General features: G+C 37.8%; 2 protein-coding genes across 4 annotated transcripts in view; one reads left to right on the forward strand and one right to left on the reverse strand.

Annotated features, from left to right (window-relative positions):
• Nucleotides 1-90: 90 nt before the first annotated feature.
• COA6 (cytochrome c oxidase assembly factor 6) lies at nucleotides 91-2,483 on the forward strand. 2 transcript variants are annotated; one of them, XM_080388903.1, is made up of 3 exons: nucleotides 91-160; nucleotides 692-848; nucleotides 2,025-2,483. In XM_080388903.1, the coding sequence occupies exons 2-3, from the start codon at nucleotides 705-707 to the stop codon at nucleotides 2,118-2,120; spliced, it is 240 nt and encodes a 79-aa protein (XP_080245029.1). In that variant the 5' UTR covers nucleotides 91-160; nucleotides 692-704; the 3' UTR covers nucleotides 2,121-2,483. The 2 variants fall into 2 exon arrangements, with proteins under 2 accessions (XP_080245029.1, XP_080245028.1); XM_080388902.1 differs by lacking the exon at nucleotides 91-160 and adding an exon at nucleotides 167-368.
• Nucleotides 2,484-3,134: 651 nt separating this feature from the next.
• The window catches only part of TARBP1 (tRNA guanosine 2 -O-methyltransferase TARBP1), a 42,130-nt gene continuing 27,590 nt past the window's right edge, over nucleotides 3,135-17,674 (reverse strand). For both annotated transcript variants that reach the window (XM_080388856.1, XM_080388855.1), the window contains exons 18-30: nucleotides 17,074-17,273; nucleotides 16,862-16,933; nucleotides 15,588-15,708; nucleotides 14,167-14,277; nucleotides 13,480-13,629; nucleotides 11,472-11,558; nucleotides 10,379-10,575; nucleotides 9,215-9,296; nucleotides 7,674-7,845; nucleotides 7,236-7,427; nucleotides 6,132-6,256; nucleotides 4,858-4,994; nucleotides 3,135-3,519 (exon numbers count right to left, since the gene is read on the reverse strand). In XM_080388856.1, coding sequence (XP_080244982.1) covers nucleotides 3,354-3,519; nucleotides 4,858-4,994; nucleotides 6,132-6,256; nucleotides 7,236-7,427; nucleotides 7,674-7,845; nucleotides 9,215-9,296; nucleotides 10,379-10,575; nucleotides 11,472-11,558; nucleotides 13,480-13,629; nucleotides 14,167-14,277; nucleotides 15,588-15,708; nucleotides 16,862-16,933; nucleotides 17,074-17,273 — 1,812 coding nt within the window. In that variant the 3' untranslated portion in view covers nucleotides 3,135-3,353. The remainder of the gene's footprint in view (nucleotides 3,520-4,857; nucleotides 4,995-6,131; nucleotides 6,257-7,235; nucleotides 7,428-7,673; nucleotides 7,846-9,214; nucleotides 9,297-10,378; nucleotides 10,576-11,471; nucleotides 11,559-13,479; nucleotides 13,630-14,166; nucleotides 14,278-15,587; nucleotides 15,709-16,861; nucleotides 16,934-17,073; nucleotides 17,274-17,674) is intronic.

Raw genomic sequence — 17,674 nt, forward strand, 5'->3', positions numbered from 1 at the left:
CCGGCACCGGCCCGCGGCGGGCACCCGCGGCCCCGCCCCCACGGCGACCGGGGCGGGACAACCAGCCCGCGGACCAATCGCACCCGGGGCCGCCGGGCCGCGCCTGCGCAGCAGGGACCGCGCCGTACTGCTTCCGGGGCCGCGACCTTAGCCGTGCAGGGTGAGTGCGGTGCCGTGCGGGGTCCGGGGCCTTCCCTCCCGCGGCTGCGGACGGTGCGCTCAGGCACCCCCTTCCCCGAGGGGGAGGCCTGATCGCTCTCCGCAGCCACCTGACAGGGGCCGTAGGCAGCGGGGGTCGGTCTCTTCTCCCGGATAACGAGCGACAGGACGAGAGGAAACGGCCTCACGTTGCGCCAGGGGAGGTTTAGGTTGGGTATCGGGAAAATTTCTTCCCGGGAAGGGTGGTGAAGCGTTGGGACAGGCTGCCCAGGGCGGTGGTGCCGTCGCCATCCCTGGAGGTGTTTAGAGCCCGCGTGGACGCGGTGCTGAGGGCCGTGGGTTAGTGCTGGGCTTGGCAGGGCTGGGGTAGCGGCGGGACCTGATGAGCTTCCTACCGCAGTGGTTCCGTGATGCCCCCGGTGCCTTGGGAGCGCAGGCAGGGCCGTGTCGGGGCGCGGTGAAGCTCACAGCCGGCCCGGGGCAGCAGCAGGATGGGGCGAGGTGCACTCGGACAGCCACTGTTTGTGTTCAGGTCGGTAGCGAAGATGTCGGCGCCAACGATGGAGGAGAGGAAGGCCTGCTGGGGGGCCCGGGACGAGTTCTGGCAGTGCTTGGATAGGCACGCAGACGATGCCAGCAAGTGCGAGAAGCTGCGGCTGTCCTTCGAGTCCCGGTGCCCGCAGCAGTGGGTGAGCAGCTGCCGCTCCGCGCGTGTTCTCCTGCACTCAGCCTCCTAAAGCTCCTACTAAATGAACAGAGCGTTTCTTTGCACGTTAGTAACGGCATTGACAAGTAGCTACATCTGCCTTGTTAATGACAGCAACTTCAGTTTCTTGGATTGCAGAATACTTGTAGTCTTATGCTCTGTCATAGGTAACAGTACACCCTTGTCAAATATAACTTGGTTTGCACACTTTTGGTCTGGCTGGGAAAGTGAAACTCCTCAGTGGACACCGACTGGCCCAAGAACTACGAATAGTATATAGTACAGAGGGAAAGGACAACATGACCTGAAACTTTCAGATAAATACACAATTATACAAGCATACAGGCTTATTGTTTAATTAATTAAAAAAAAATCTGAAAAATACTTCAAAGCTTTAGAAGTGCACAGAAATAATTGTTACTAAAGAAGAAAGGCTAATACAGAAGGGAGGCATGCAGGGCTTGCAGCTGCATGGCAGCTTAGGACTGGCTCTATTACCCTCCTTCATGCAGTATAATTTCACAGCAAACCATCTGCTTACATGTAACTCATTCATGTTCTTGGTTTCCTGACCTCAAGCTGTAATTCTTAACTTTTCTAACAGGCATTGCGCTTTAATAACAGAAGTTCCTGAGGGGCTGAACAGTTCCTATTTGAGCGAGTAGACTGAAGTCAGTTAAAAACAAGTACATTCACAGTTGCTGTACTTTGAACACTGCAGTTCTGCTGTTATTTCGTCTGTAGTGATGATTGTTTCCAACAGCAGTGCTTTGGTGCTATGCGCATCAGTGGTAGTGAATTCAGAGGTTACAGTCTGTGATACCACAGAAAAGCTGCTGGACTTATCTTTGCATTAGAAATATTGTTCGTAGCAGTGAAAATAACAAACCAATAGACTGCTTTTATTAATGTTCATGGAAGTAATGGAATAGTTATGACAGGAAATAGAAGTTCACTTTCAAAATGGGAAAAAAAACCCACAAAACAGTCCACTTTAGTCTTCTTCAACAGAGCAACACACTCTTCAACTGGTAGTGTATTGAGTTAAAATTCTTCTTAAGTTTAGTATCAAAGACTGTTTATTCCTTAGTCTTCCTACGATGCACAAAGCCCTTTCCTCTGCTACAATCTTCTGAACATCTTTTCTCTTTTTAAACAGGTTAAGTATTTTGACAAAAGAAGAGACTTTTTAAAATATAAAAGAAAGCTTGAAACAGAAGGGTATCATCCTCCAGAAGCTGCTGGAAAGTCATAGGTACTCTGCTTTCAGAATACATCTCACAAGAATAACTACAGAAGGAAAAAGCATGAGAAAGCAACAGAAGCTGCTTGGGCTCAAGAACTGAGATCCTGACTGTCTCCCTGAAATGCAGGCTGCTGCTGTTCTTGTTGCAAGGTCTCATGTCTGCTGAAAAAAAAAAAGATGGTCATGGACAGCTTTTTCAAGAGTATAAGTCAAAGAAATACAGTGCAGGGCTGTTCACAAATCTAAGGTTTTGAATGTATCATTAGCCAAACTGTTTCACAGGAATAAATGATTAAAGTGCAATGTACATATTCAAAAGAGAACAGTAAGATGTTTTTCAGTAAGTAAACCCACTTTTCCGTAAAAAAGAAAGTTCATTCTAACTTCCCCTCCTTGACAAAAGGAAGTGGTAGTATAATGTAATTTGTATTTCTCATTTACCTAGTATTTAAAATTATTTTAAAATACAGTTTAAGCCCAACATCAGTTTATAAAACAGCAGCCATTAGAAGACCTAATGCATCCTGAGCATATGATGCGATTTACGTATTTTGAGTATGCTCATTTTTTATAAGCAACAGGATTTTTTACAGTAGCAATAACAGTTTTCAATTAGTATCTCTGCTAGAATTATGGCAGTTATGATGATTCTCCCATTACGACCTTTTGTATAATTGAGTGGTTTTGATGACCTTACTGCTGCAATTCCACTTAATGATACAGACTGTTTACAGCAGAATTTGCAAACTTGACTGTGGAAGGCATTTAAACAAGGGGCAGCATTTAATGTAATTGAGTTATCTTGCAAAAATTACATAATCTAGTATACATGGACACTGGAGGGATTAGATACTTTGGCTACAGTAAGTTTTGATTGTGGTTATAGAAAGGCACCACTTAAAGTTCAAGCATGGTCATCGCAACTGAAGTAACTGCAGTAAAAATCCTGCATTTTGATTTGGGATTGTTCACAGTCCTATGCTGATATTCTATTCTAATAGTAGAAAAATCACGCACACCACATGCAATATAAATAGTATTTATTTCCAATGCAACAGTTTTATTTAAGGAGGTAAAGTATTAAGGCATTTAAAAGTCAGTCTGAACAGTACAGAGAACAAAACATGCAAAACTTAAAAATCCTCATTCACCCTGAGTTTGTATGTCATCTATTCAGAATTTCATGTTGTAGCACCATAGGAAGTCACCCAGCTGTACTATAAGGCACAAAACTCTTGGCAGTTATTTTTGTTGTTTTTGCTTGATCACTTGTTGCCTTGTGTACTCCCAAATCAGCAGAGCTCCACTTACATGGACATTGAGTGATCGAATAATACCCTGCTGAGGAATTTCCACACAGACATCCAGGTGGTGAATCAGGTTTGCTGGGATTCCTTCGTGTTCATTTCTAGTAAAGAGAAAACAGTAACTTTTTATCTGAAAAGAGACAGGTGTTCCAGAAAGCAGGAGATGCAAGAGTCACAATAGCATCCAAACACTATTTGACAAATGATGCATCTGCCCTCAATATAACTGATGAGGACAAGAAATGTTTTGGTCTGGGTTTTTTTTTTTTTGGGGGGGGGGGGGGGGGGTGTAGGGTTTTTGTTTTGTTTTGCGGTTTTGTTGTTTGGTTTTTAAACACTAATACATTACAGATACAAAGAAAACACACCAGACCTGTACTAAGCTTTGATGTAGGAAAACTGGTAGAACACTTAGCTTTAGTTCACTGGTCCAGCAATAGCTGAACACTCAACGTAAGGACTTCCTGTCTGCCGTTGTTTTGAAACTACACATTATACAAAGAAACTAACAGCTAGAGATGAAATGATGAGGGCATGAAGCTGCTGTGCCAGCAGCGAAGCTTAACTGCCCACTTCATGTTCACTGAGTTCTTGGTATGAGGGAATGTCAAGACTGATCACAGCCATGAATTGCAACGTGGCACCTCTTCAGAATGAGCACACCAGAAGATATCAAAAGTTACCAGTAATTAAAACTATGTTTTTAATTAGAAGATAGCAAAGGCATTGTAAGAATTACATTCTGAAGACAAGCTACATATAAAAAGGTTTGAAAAAGGTATTTCTGCCTGCTTCGTCCTAAAAGGATGGGCAGGCTCTTGCTCCTGTTCTCACTCAGCGGCCCTACAATTCCAGCAGCTTTTCTGACACGTGGGCACTTTCCTCTAGATTTCTTGAAGTAGCTTCCCCCTTTGTCACACCTGAGGCTTGCCTGCTTATAGGAACTGATCACTTGTCTCTGCAGTCATCCCAGCTGCTGCTTGTACTTCATCCTGTGCCTCATCCTTAATTTTTGAAGCACCCCCCAGCTCTGCATGCTCCCACTCTGCTCCAGTCCTCCTCATGAAGTTAAGCAGGGCAAAGAGGCAGCCATCCTTGCTGCGCTCACAGCAGCCTACACATACAGGGCCCCATATTACTAACCTGGAAAACTAATCCGTGCTGTTGCTAGCTCCACCCATAAAAAAAAAAAAAAGAAAAAAAAAGAGAGAGTTACAGTGTATGGATAGGTAAAGTATGAGGAGGAGGATCGTCCAGGAGTACTTATCAATACCTCCCACTTGCCAGCACACAAAAAGCTGAGCTCTGCCATTTCCATAATCGCCTCCTGTTCCAAATCCACCTTTACGAGTGTCACTTGGTTTTCATATGACCAGACTTTGACTACTAGAAAGATGGACTGCAAGAGGTAGATTTATAAAGAAGGTGTATGTTCTTACCCCAGCAATAATAGTGACTTCTCTGGGAAGCAGTATTCTGTAAGATCAAAACTTTTAGCTGTCTGCTCCACACCAATAATAGTGTAGCCTTCCGTTTTTTTCTGCTGCAAATAATCAACAAGCTGAGATGGTTTCACCTGTCCATCAAAAGTATAGAGAAATACACAAATATTTAAATATCACCATTCGTAAGCTTCTGAAGTTCCTGTAAAAATCAATTTACTTGGACAGTTTAAGCTAAATTACTTTTATCCCCAAAGACTCTGTCCATATGCATAGCTTAACATTTTAAAATCTCCAGCGACAGCACAAAAAGCCAAGTAATGCCACAAAAAATGTACTCCACGAACACAATGAACAAAGGCTTTTCTGTGCTTCTGACAGCTACAAGCCTTACAGCTGAATGTAAAAGAATCACTCTTGCATAGGGACAAGGTGCATAGTTGTTATTTAACCTGGAATTTCTTCCCAAAACAGCCGCCAGTATTGAAGCTGAGCTGCCTTACGTGCCTGCATTAGAACTTGCGATAGCTTGCGGCGAAGAACCTTAGTTGTCTTTATCCTGCTCTCTAAACTGCTTATTTGTATTAAATGCCAATTTCTTCATGCAACAGCAGGTATATTATCAGTACGCTTCTGTACTAAGGCACGACAACTTGTCCATCAGCACACTGTTTTAGGCAAAACACACTACAGCTATCTTGTTCTAAAGAAGAGTCTCAATAGGCTGAAAATAAACACTGGGGGAAAAAATGAACAGTTTGCACTGAATTTTTCAGATGATTTAAAGCTGATCTTGAAAAACTGATTATTATAAAATATCACAAACATTTTCTACCAAATACTAAATATATAGGTTGAAACTCATTTGTATAAGCTAGATAACAGGTTCTAAAAGCTTGCCACAACTTAGCTTCAAGCAAACTCGAAGATTATCCCCATGAAGTTACCAAAAACAATGGACCAAGTAAGATAAATGAAGCGTTGTTCAATTTTTATAAATAAACATTAAATTCCAATACACCACTAAAAAACAGAGTAAGATGTAACAATGACAGCTCACATAATCAGTTTATCAAAGCAGTAAGTATTTTTAAAATTCTTCTTTGAGCTTGACTTAAAATTTATACCAAAATAGTCAAGATTAAGTCTCAGAGATAACAGCCAGAGCTTCTATTAAATGAGAAATTCATTTTTGCAAGATACACAAATAAGATTCAACATCTGATGAACTGTACGGTACAGTTTTTAGCTATTAAAATATTTCCATTCACCTCAACAAGGGGGAGCCACTGCTCTGCAGAAACGCTAAGATGCTGAAACTGCTTATCCTGTATATAATGAAGACTGCCAACGACTAGTGCAGATGCACCAAATATTTCACTTGTACGACATAAACCTACGAACAGAATAATTAAAGTGATTTTTCTGTAGAAAATAAATACCAAGCCAGAATATTTTAGCACGTGAAAAAGGACAAAGAATCTGAAAGAGAAATGGTTACTTTAGTCTTCTATTTTTATCAGTTTCAGGTGCTTCTTAGATCTTTCCAAACCACACCTTGTTCCATGCAACTTACCAGAAAAAAAGTTTTGAAACTTAGCAGAAAGATAAAAATTAGAAAAGCACTATGTCTGACAACATGCTTCTGCAATACCAATTACATAAAGTAAATTATGTAAGTGTCCAAGCCTCAGCAGGGATGGATGGACACAAACTTACACACATGCTTAAGCTCAAAATCTAGTACCTCTTAAATGAAAGGCTTGAGAGAATGTCACGTTATGGCATTACAATGCAGGCAGCACCTGCTTGTGAGCTTATTTTTTATTAACAGTCTCGCTGCAGTTATTTAAACTGTCGACAACAGCAAGCACAATGCAAGAAATTATTTGCAGGATTTATTATATCACGGCTTTCACAATATTGTGAAGGAGTACTTAATCAGGAACAGGTGTTTTCCCATCCAACAGTCATGAGAAACTAGCATGTCTGAAAGATTTTCTTTAATTATTATAGAAAAACATGAAAAAGCGAATTACTTCCTTCAACTCTATATACATTTAAAAACTTGACTGTAACAAAGAATATAATAACAGTAAGAAACTGAGCACGATTTATGGTGAAGTTCTATTTAATTAAAGCATGCTACATGTAAGCGCTCCCTCCACCCCACCCCTTAAAATGTAACTACAGAAGACCCCTTCCGAAGCAGGTTGTATTTCTCTTGGTTACTAGTTTTTTAAGGACAATGATCTATTTCTCTGGGTAGTACTTAAATAATTCTGTAATTATCAACGTAGATTAAATTTGTTCCTATTATCCACGTGGGCTCTAAGGTCTAAAATAAAAGTCTGAAAATGTGTAATCAAACTTACCTCCTAAATTGGTAGGTTTATCGATAAGCGAAGCTACCACAATCAGTCTGCTGTTTGATTTACCAAGTTTAGCAGCACGATCCTGAAATACCATTTCCAGGTCTAAACTAGGAGTACTGTTTTTCCAGGGTATAATCTTTTTCTGAACATCAGTCCATTCTGTCTGGCTATCTGTTTCAGCTGAATTTGAACCTATAAAAACAAGTAGCAGTCATATAGATATGCAAGCAGTAGTGAAACTGCTGCTTCAGTAAAGAAGACAATCTAAATAGTAATACTGTAGACACCTTTAGTCATCTACTGTCATTTTATGGTATATACTCTGCTCACATAGATACAAGCTTACTTCAGCTGAAACACATCTGTATTTCATCTGATCTGTGTTTATAGCTACTACATACAAATAATTATATTTAATACAGAATTGCTCTATTTTACCCATGTCCTGCTGAGACCAGTCACTTGGTTTCAGATCACGAAGTTCTGTTCGAGAATGATACCACTGAAATGCTACTGGCAAAGGAACATCAGTGAATCTGTCAAATTTAGAGAGTGAGATCCATTCATCTTCAGCAAGTTCTGAGAGGCGGGGAAGAGTGTAAAATATTGTCTGCAATGTAACACAGTGTTATTAGCAGAGCACCACTAAAGCAAGCAAAACAGAATAAATTAATCTCTGGCAATTTTATCACACATGTCTTATCTAGCATTCTATGATTATAATACTGATTTTTCTTGGTACTTGATATAACTTACTAATATATCTCTCAATATTCATCACTTTACATATGGTGCTATCCCAAACTTGCGCAAATCTAGTCTCTTTCTCTCTCTGATTAGACCTTTCTTAAGGATCTGCATTGATTACTGTTCTGAAATTCTGGAATAACGAAGAATTAATGCTATGCTTTATGCTATTTCTCAGCACAGCAGTCTTATGAAAACATTTTACATGTAACACTAAAGAGTTTTCAGATGCTCTTATAAACTTCTAGTAAAGAATGTGGATTGTTTTAACATCAAAAGGGATAATAGTCAAAAAGCATTAAAATCTAGTGGTAAAACCCAACGCAGCACTACCCACACAGCTAACCACAATTTATCAAGGAGGAATAAACACACCCCAAGGGAAAGGCTGAATAAGATGAAGAGTTTTAAACCCATGCATTTTGTTTATCCCAGTGCACCCTCAAGATGAAAGTGAAGATGCACTCAGAATATATTTAAATATCTAACTACTATTAGCCTTGTTTTGTTGTATTTTTTCTTGTTCAGGATTTTCACTTACAAATTCTGCTAAGTCGTATCTAGCATATTTAAGTGTTCACAACAGTATTTCACAGAACACCACTTAAAACAACAAATCCCTTCTCTGAAAGATGGCACTGTTTGCACAAGGATACATGTAACCCTTTTCACATTCGTGTTTATCTTGTATCTTCAGCTTAGTTCCTCTCTCTCTTTTTAACTGCACCCTTATTTGCCTACCTTCCCTCAGCTTTATTCAGCTGTCAGCTACTTAAGCTACAGTAAAAAGGATAGCTACGAAAGATGCTCTAGAAGTTATATGCTGGCATCCTGGTCACATCAAAGAGCTATTTTGTTAAGCAACCTCAAGTTACTTCTAAGAACACATGCCTCAAAAATCCTAACAAACAAGATGTGATTAAGTAGATGCTCTTCAGTTATTAGAAGTACCTTTTCCAGCCACAAATACAAAACCTGATTAACTCTCACACAGAAGGGCACATTCATCACACGTACCTCTTCTTAACTGATGTAAGTTTTTAACACAATATTGATTAAGAGAATTAAGCTGAAGTCTTAGTCTAAAATCCATGCCGATTTAGGCGAAGTAATTTTTCAGAGTTTTAAATGAATAATAGTTGATCATTATTCATGCTACATTAGAACATACAAAAAAAGATAAAAATATAGTTGCAAAACTACACATATACAATGATCAGCAATAGACTTGCCTCTAGACTATAATCCTCCAGTGGATGAAATGTTGCAAAGAAGAAGTGATCTTGGATTCGCTGCCAGTTCCTTCTAGCATTCCTGCAATTGCAGAAAGTAATGCAAGATGCGCAAAAAAGCCAACATACTGGATTTTATTTTAATTGTTGAATAGGAACAAGGCAACCTGACTGTATTTACTATACACTGTACAGGAAAGAAAACACTTTAAGAACCCAATTTTACAAAAAAAGAAACCACCAAAAAAAGAACAAAAGCAAAAAAACCCAGCAAAAAACAACCCCAAGCAAAAAACCCCAATACTATATATAGCATTTAGGAAATTAAGTTTTATTTATGCTTCAAGAAAGGCCCATAATCTACTGTGAAAAGAAGCAAGTTTGGTAAGAAAAAGTATCACATCTAGGCCTCTGAAGGAAACTGAATATTAGTCTATAGTTAAGTGACAACTTTTAGCTGTCAAAAAAATGAAAGCAGACTCTTCCCTCTGCTGCTTTTTTCTATCCCATGTCTTGACATGCCAACTTGGATGGAACAGTGACATTGATTAGGGAAATGAATACTGATGTTCTCAAAAAAGAAGAAAAGACTGCCAGTTACTCTGAAAACAGTCAGAAATTCTAAATAATTTTAATTAACACCTAAAAATAGGGCTGATACACAGATAGTACAAAATTCAGTAATCTAAAGGTCATTTTAATCATCACCCCAAATTTCTTTTCCCATCCATTTTTGTCCCACAGAAGGTTTTTCAAATTTTAACACCGAAAACATTTCGGATTTTTATATTTGAGAATTTACTTGTATTAGGAAGTTTGGAATAATATTTTATCGCTTCAAAACCCATCAGGTAAGAACATTAAGCACTCCTGACTGTCTTTTTTTATCCCACCTCTAAATTACAAACACTGTTGAAACACGCCTTGAGTTTTCCCTCTTGTACTTGAAGTGATAAATTCAGTGTAGTATTACAGCCTCATTTTCTTTGCTGATAATTAGATTTCAATTTCCAAGTTTTGGTTTCTTTTTAAACCATTAAAAACACACCCCCAGCCCCTCCAACTCCCCATAGAAATCACCAAGTGCTGTTTTAGAAAATTAAACTTGCTGCAAATGGCTCAGAAGAATAATGTTACGCTGTAAGTCAGAAGAATTTTACTCACCCTGTGCCATGCATGTTTTCCACTTGTTGAAGGCTAGATTCAATAACTGGTGTCAGAGCATCAAATTCTTCCACATGCAACATTCTGCACATGCCCCAGATTTTTTTAAGGGCAATTAACGCATAAAGTCGAACACTGAAATTATGGTTGAAACACCACTGTAGAACAACTATGAGGGCTTTCTTCAAAGCTGGCTTCTAAAAAACCAAAGATAAAGAAGTTTCTTTCATTTATGTTAAGTCTTAATGTACCACTCAGAAGTAGAGAAGTAAGAGTTGGCCAAGAAACCGGCTTCCTCAAATAACAGCCTTTCACAAAGTCCAAAGCTTTAACAGTACATAAATGTGCCAACACAGACTTCAGAGAACGGTCATGATTTCCTTCCCTCCCTCCCTCCTGCTAGGGCACAGACTTACAGTCCCACTTGTGTTTTGAAAATGTATCAATTTACTTCAAAAAAAAATATTATTCTGCATACACAGAAACCTCTATTTACTCCTGATTTTCTAGCACTTAGAAAGCTGATCTTGCAAATGTATGCAAACACCAAAAAAATAACAGAAATGCCTGGATTGCTGCAGATGTTAAGTAGTTGATCTAATGTAACAACTATTTCATACTCTTATTTTAAACTTCAATAAAAAAATTGAAAATTCGAAATAAAGACTTCTAAATGTAGTATCAACTAGCTACTGCCAAAGAACTCCACATTGGTTCAGGTGTTGTTCCTCTAATAGAAAGGTCACCTCCTTCCGAGGTTATCTCTGGCCAATTTCATGCAGATTAAACAGCAGCAGCAAGAAAAACAAACCCACATGCATCCACACGTTCAGTTACAACTGGAGTGGCTACTCTAGTAAAACTCACAGCAAATCAGACCCTATGTATCCAGAACACCTGCCATTTAACTGATTTTCATAAGCCAAATACACTGAAGAGGTGACAGGAAGAGTTAGTACTTTCCATATCAAAGGACACCTTACAATAGGAAGTAGGTATTAAAAAGGTTCTGAAAACAGACCACAAAAACTTTTTATTTTGTAATTCCATATACAGTACAACTGAATAAATGAACACTTTTAGTCAAACTTACTTTCTCTGAGGTATTTTGAAGAACAATGTCAAAGTGGGATAACACTGATAAAAATGTGCAGACACTTGTTTTAAGCTTTTCTTCATCCTAAAGCAAAAGAACAAGAAATATGCATATATAAAAGGTTTTAATACCCTAGAAGTTTTTACAGCATGTTCTGCACATGCAATATCAACGTTGTTTAAAAAAACTATGCGTTTCCACAGCAAAACTGTCAAAAATGTAAAGTTCATACTGTTAAGATTTCACTTTTTCTAACACATTAATTGCTTTTTACTAGCACATCTGCAAGAATGAAGTATACACCAGTGTAAATGAGCTAAAATTCAACTCAAATTCACTGTATTTCCCCCTACCCTTGAAAAACCCTAACCAAATAAAAAGCTTAGGGATTGTTTTCAGTGTTCATGCTTTTCCATGGCATCACACAGACAGGTATTGAACACAGAATGAATAGCCTAGCATCAACCTCCCCCACACTCTATACTGAAAAAATGCATTTCCAACTTCTGTTCACCACTTCTGTTTACAGATATGGTTCCTATTCACCCATTTTGCCACAGCACTGCACTGGGTGCTCAACTTCAGCTTATTTTTCAATATGATCCTGAAAATCCTTTTCAGAGTTACCGTTTTCCAGGATAGCCTCTGAAAATACAATCTGTATTCCTTTTTCATAAACTGACATGTTTTCTGTTCGCTCTGTTTGTTTAAATGGGCCCCCTGTGATTCGGTACATTTGTTATCAGCATGAGATCACTTTGACCCAAAAGATTACCATCCACTAAGATGATAGCAGTTCCAGCTGCCTGAGCTCTTAGAAGGAACTCAGAAATAGGAAAAGGTTACACACCCCTTACAGCACTTTTCATCAGCTCAAATAGGCATGACAAGGAATCTTTATACACTTAAAAACCCAAAAAGCATAAACTCTAAACTGCAAGTAAAATTTTTGCCCTGTGCAGAAACAAACACCCCACAAAAAATCCTGAAACAAGAACAAACAAAAGCCCCCAAAACCACAGCACGCATTGCTAGTAAGCAAAATAGTCTCACAGCCATATTAAAAAACTGCCTGGTTTTGGGCAAAAACCCCATATATATACAGTTTTCCCATTTTCTGAAATTTAATTTTAATTCTTATCCTACCGTTTGGCTTTTAAAAAACCTACAGTAGCAACTAGGCTATTTAATGAAAAAGAAGATACCTACATTTAATTATTACAAGTGGTGACCTTCAGCAGAGGCACCACTGCAAACTGCAAGTAATGTCTTCCTATACAATGGAGGAGATGCAAGCACATACATTTTCTACTCAGCCCACATATACGATGCTACAAATTCAAGGACATTAAAATACAAGACTATTGCTATTTCTATAGGCCAACTCTTACAGGTAATTACTTAGAGAAGAATCCAAGACATAAAAGTGAAATGCCAGTAAGTCAGTTCTCCTCAGTCAACCCTTTCACGACTTTTGGGTACCATAATTCCAAAACTCCGGTTTTGGAACCGCATTACAGAACCCCACTGCGAGAGAAGTCCATATTATAAGCTGCAAACTGAGTATGTGTTATGCAAGTCATGTTCCCACTGACAACACAAGATGTAGAAAACAAAAGCTGGGTGGGGAAACCACAAGTGACTGTGCAGTATCTTCACAAACTCAAGACTCTAGGGCATCCATGTGCTCCTGATGGGTCTTATCCTGGCAACTGCCAAGGAGTACACTGACTCACTATGGCAGCTCTACTCTGTCCAGAGTGGTACATTATAAAAGGAAATCTCTCCAGTGAAAGTATTTGCTTGTCTTCAGCTACTTCTGTATCACAAATTTCTAAATGTCTCAGGCTATAGTTCAGACTGACTACCAAGTTAATTTGATCTGCTCAACAACCCACTGCTTCTAAAGAAAAACTGGAATACACAGAAAATAAGGTATGTGAAGACAAACTGTACCCTTTTTGTTCAAATTATTCTTCAAGTGAATGCCAAATTTCTTACTTACATAGCAAAAGCAATCCCAGAATTTATTAAGGAATTGGGGGTATTTATGTAGACTCAAGATAACAATCCATTCTATGAAGTATTTCACAGATGCCTGATTATTACCAAATCCAGCTTGAAACACTTTGTCAAGGGCTCCACACAAAAAATTCTGAGAAAACAAAATCAGATAATCATTTAATGCATATGTTAGTAATTTCCATGAAGAAAAAAATGCTAAATAAAATTCTCAGCTTTATCGTAATATTAAGATAGTTTTAATACTCTAATGAGAGCATCGTAGAACCATCTAACTTCTTTATTACACTTCTTCAACATTTTATTATGAAGGAGCATTAAATGAAACTACAATTTCTCAATTTCCTGAGTGTTCATAAAGCAGACACATTTTTACTAAATGAAAAGTTTTAAATCAGATTGTCAGTACAGAGTTTTAGCTAGCTTTAACAGGAACAATCTAGTCTCCTACAACTCACAAATTCAAGACCCAGTTTTCAGTGACCTCTAGAAATGGGTCATAAATCCATGATTTCAGACGGAGAGAATGAAACCACACAAAAATTTTACAGCAGCCACAGAGATTACATGCTTTTATACCCTGCTGTAATTTAACGTATGCAGTTTGCATGACATAAAATTATTCTTGAAAGTAGGTATTTACTTAAAAATTCATAGTGAAGATTAATACCTGGTCAAGTTTTGGAAGAAGAACTAAGAGTGTCTGCCATACCCGGTTTTTAATTCTATGTTGTAAAGAGTTTGCATAATAGCGTGTTCTAGATCTGGATACCAGTTCATCCTAAAAGCAAATGGAAAAGTTTATTATTTATTCTTCCTTTAAAACTGAATACATGGAAATACACTTTGAGAAGGCAGCGTCTAGTGCACAGCTAGTATCAGCCTTAAATAGAAAGTAAGGGAAAAAAATGTATTTAGAATTAAATTTTGAAGCTGGTCCATGAGAAATTTGGGAAGTTGAAAAAAACCCTACAGTTCCAGTTAGTATTTTTACCAAAATGTTAGCTATTAAAGACTTTTTAAATAGCACAAAGTTGAAGAATTTACAGCACCTACTGTATATGAATAATTAAAATAAGACTACATAAAATGGAGGATGAAGACTCTAGCTCTTACATGACAGCTTAAGATGTTAATAAATGACAACATTGCTACTTCAGTGTCTACATTTACAAGATGGGTTTAGTCATGCTATCAATTTGATGAGCTTGTAACTACAGCTCTAGTTTTGAGACAGAAATCTACATTCTGCCATAAGATGTTTTATGTGAATGAAAATAAGATGAGATAAATGGAGCTTTAGAAAGATTTGAAATTCATGTTCTGCACAGCTTCTTTCCCTACGTACTCTTTTGGCCTTCAAAATATATGGCACCCAAAACTATTTCCTTAACTTCTATAAAGACAATAATTTGGTAACCCAAGTCCTATATTAGTATTGAAATGCATATACGCTTTATTTTCTTATGTTTAAACTTCATACGTAAGCAAGTAAGGAAATCACTTTTCAAGCTTACTTTTCCCTACTCGATCAGTCTTACACAAATACTATCCATTCTCCTCCAGTATTTAATTGACAGGAATGAAGGACCACCCATTTCTTGTTCTTATAGTACCAGAATGCGTGGGTGATTTGCTAATTTATCATTGACTTTACTGCCAATGCATAAGCAGCCAGGATACAAAGGAAATCAGACTCCAACCTTCTCCACTACTTCTTTTTATAAAGGTCTTCTAAAGAGACAACAGCGCTCAGTTCAAAAGGTAGTCTGCAATTGTTAAGAGTGAAATGCAGTGCTTCAAAATACAGCCTAAAGGAAGAGTCTTAATGGAACAATTTGGATAACGATTGGTGAAGTCAGAAAATCCACTGAGAAGGGAGAAATAGGCCCAAAAGACAATTTTCACTATTTTGGTTTGGCTGAATTAACTTCCGCCTCATAACAAAAAAAAAAAAAAAAAAGTGCTATTACTGGGCAAATCTAGACAGGCTACACAAACAGCTGTAAATACATCCTGTCAACTGTAAATACTTTGCATTTTTTAATTGTACTAATGTGACATTTATATACCAAGAGAAATTAAGCTTACCTTATCAAGTAGTTTGATGAAAATGTCTTCCATAAACACCTTATGCAAGGTATTTGATCCATCCAACAAGCACAGAAATTTAATAGCACAAATCCGAACGTAGTGATCATCTCTATTTGTACTGTAAAATATCAAATAAAGTAAACTCTACTTGTTCAGGGAAAGATAATTCCTAAATTACAAAAAAGCACCATTCTTGGACATACAGCCATCAAGATAATCTGTAGTAAGAAAATATGTAAATACCCAGAACCAGAATTTTACGCTGTTCATCATTGTTGATGAAGAAAACCAGTGAGTTCCAGACAACCTGCCCCTGCTTCTATACACAGGTCTTTAATAGAATCTTAGTGTTTAAAATAATTTTCAACAGAAACAGCTGTATCGTAAGAAGTATTTGAAGTTTTGTGCCTGTAAACTGTAATGTTAAACAACTAATTTATGCTTACAGTTTTGGTCAAATATTCTAGTCCAAAACAACACTTGATTCCTCTTAGTTACTTGGGGACATCTGGAAAAATTAATGCCAATAGTAGAGTTAACAAGAGTAGATAATGACAGGTAACAAAGCATCACACAGCTGCAGACTGTCACAACCAGACATTTGAAAACCAAAAAGCTTTTGAGAGAAAATACAGGAATAGTGAAGTCTGGCAGTAGATTTTTTTTAAAAGCTCAGGTTTTATCAACTACTAACACTCCTCAAGACACTATGTTAGAACTGTTTCTCTGAACTTCTTCCACTGAGTAAAGGTGGAAGTGAAACTACAAAAAAAAAATAGTAATTAATCCAATGTCCCTGTTTCAAAAACTAGAGGCAGAGCCTCTCGCCAGTATGTAACCTAAAAGGCCTACAACCAATGTTAAGCCAAGCTCCCAATCTGGCTGCATTACAGCCCGAGTTTCTTAACTTTTTTGCCTACAGTAAGGTACGTATCAGCTCTGCAACCTAAGAAGTATTATGAGGTGAAACAATGAGGAAGTAGTTATTTCAGTCCCATTCAGGTTAACAAGTAGGATATATTTTCTTGAAAATACTTAGCAGTTTTCTACATTTTGTATTTGAATTACAAATATGATGTGATGTATACTCCTTTTAACCAAATATTTTAAAAGGTTATTAATATACTCCTTATGGGTCCCTTTCAACTCAAGATATTTTATGATAAGAAGCTGACTTCAAACCCAGCATCTTTCCTATTGTAGCATCAATCATAACTACAGTGAAGACAATTCACACTGAATATTTTAAGATGGAGCCTCAAAATTATTACCTTTCAGTAACAACATTTGCTGCACATTTTTCTCCAAGATTTTCTACGAAGGCATGCACATCCTGAATAAGTCTTCGCAGATGAAAGAACGCAAAGTAACAAAATTAGCAGAATAGCATACAAAAACTTTCAACAGTTATCTCAAAGTTTAAAAGAAAACAAAGCACACAAAATTGTAACAAATACAATCACAAAGGTATTTTTTTTAGTACCTCTGATCTCTCCTAAATACAGTTCCAAAGACACAGGCCTCAGTGATAAGTTCACAATAACTTCCAGCATTTAAGAAAGCATTTGTCAAGGCACTTCTCTCATCAACAGTGGGAAAAATCCAGGATCGACAACAGTGGCTAAGGACCACACTGAAGACTCCAGTCTTTGTAGCAGACATATCTATGAGCTTAAAAATTATCTGAAAAGAAGAAGAAATAAAAGATTCAAAATCTAGTTTTCAGAAGTGCTAGAATTATTGGAATATTATTGCAGTGATATCTATTTTAACAGATCTGATGATCTTCTGCATCCTAACTCTCCTCAGTTTAACGCTGTCTTCAATCTACTTACAATTCCCTGATTTAAGGGCAAGCGAGCGGGCAACAATTGGCCCGGTACATGCTTATGTTAACAACAGACACAACAGATCTTTGCTTAAACAGATGTAACACCAGATGCTTTACACAGAATCTCCTGGTAACTTGAACAAATGCAGCTGGGCTTACTTCACAAGTACAAACCTGGTGTTTTTAATTAATCCTTACCAATTTAGAAAAAAAAAATTACAGAAAATTTCTTCCATAGGTAGCCATATCACTA

Source organism: Falco punctatus, assembly GCF_963210335.1.
Source record: "Falco punctatus genome assembly, chromosome: 5".
In the NCBI taxonomy this organism is placed as follows: domain Eukaryota; kingdom Metazoa; phylum Chordata; class Aves; order Falconiformes; family Falconidae; genus Falco; species Falco punctatus.

Coding starts and splice junctions, on each gene's coding strand:
- COA6 (XM_080388903.1), top strand. CDS start 705: ATGTCGGCGCCAACGATGGAGGAGAGGAAGGCCTGCTGGGGGGCCCGG. Junction 849..2,024: donor CCCGGTGCCCGCAGCAGTGG/GTGAGCAGCTGC, acceptor CTTTTTAAACAG/GTTAAGTATTTTGACAAAAG.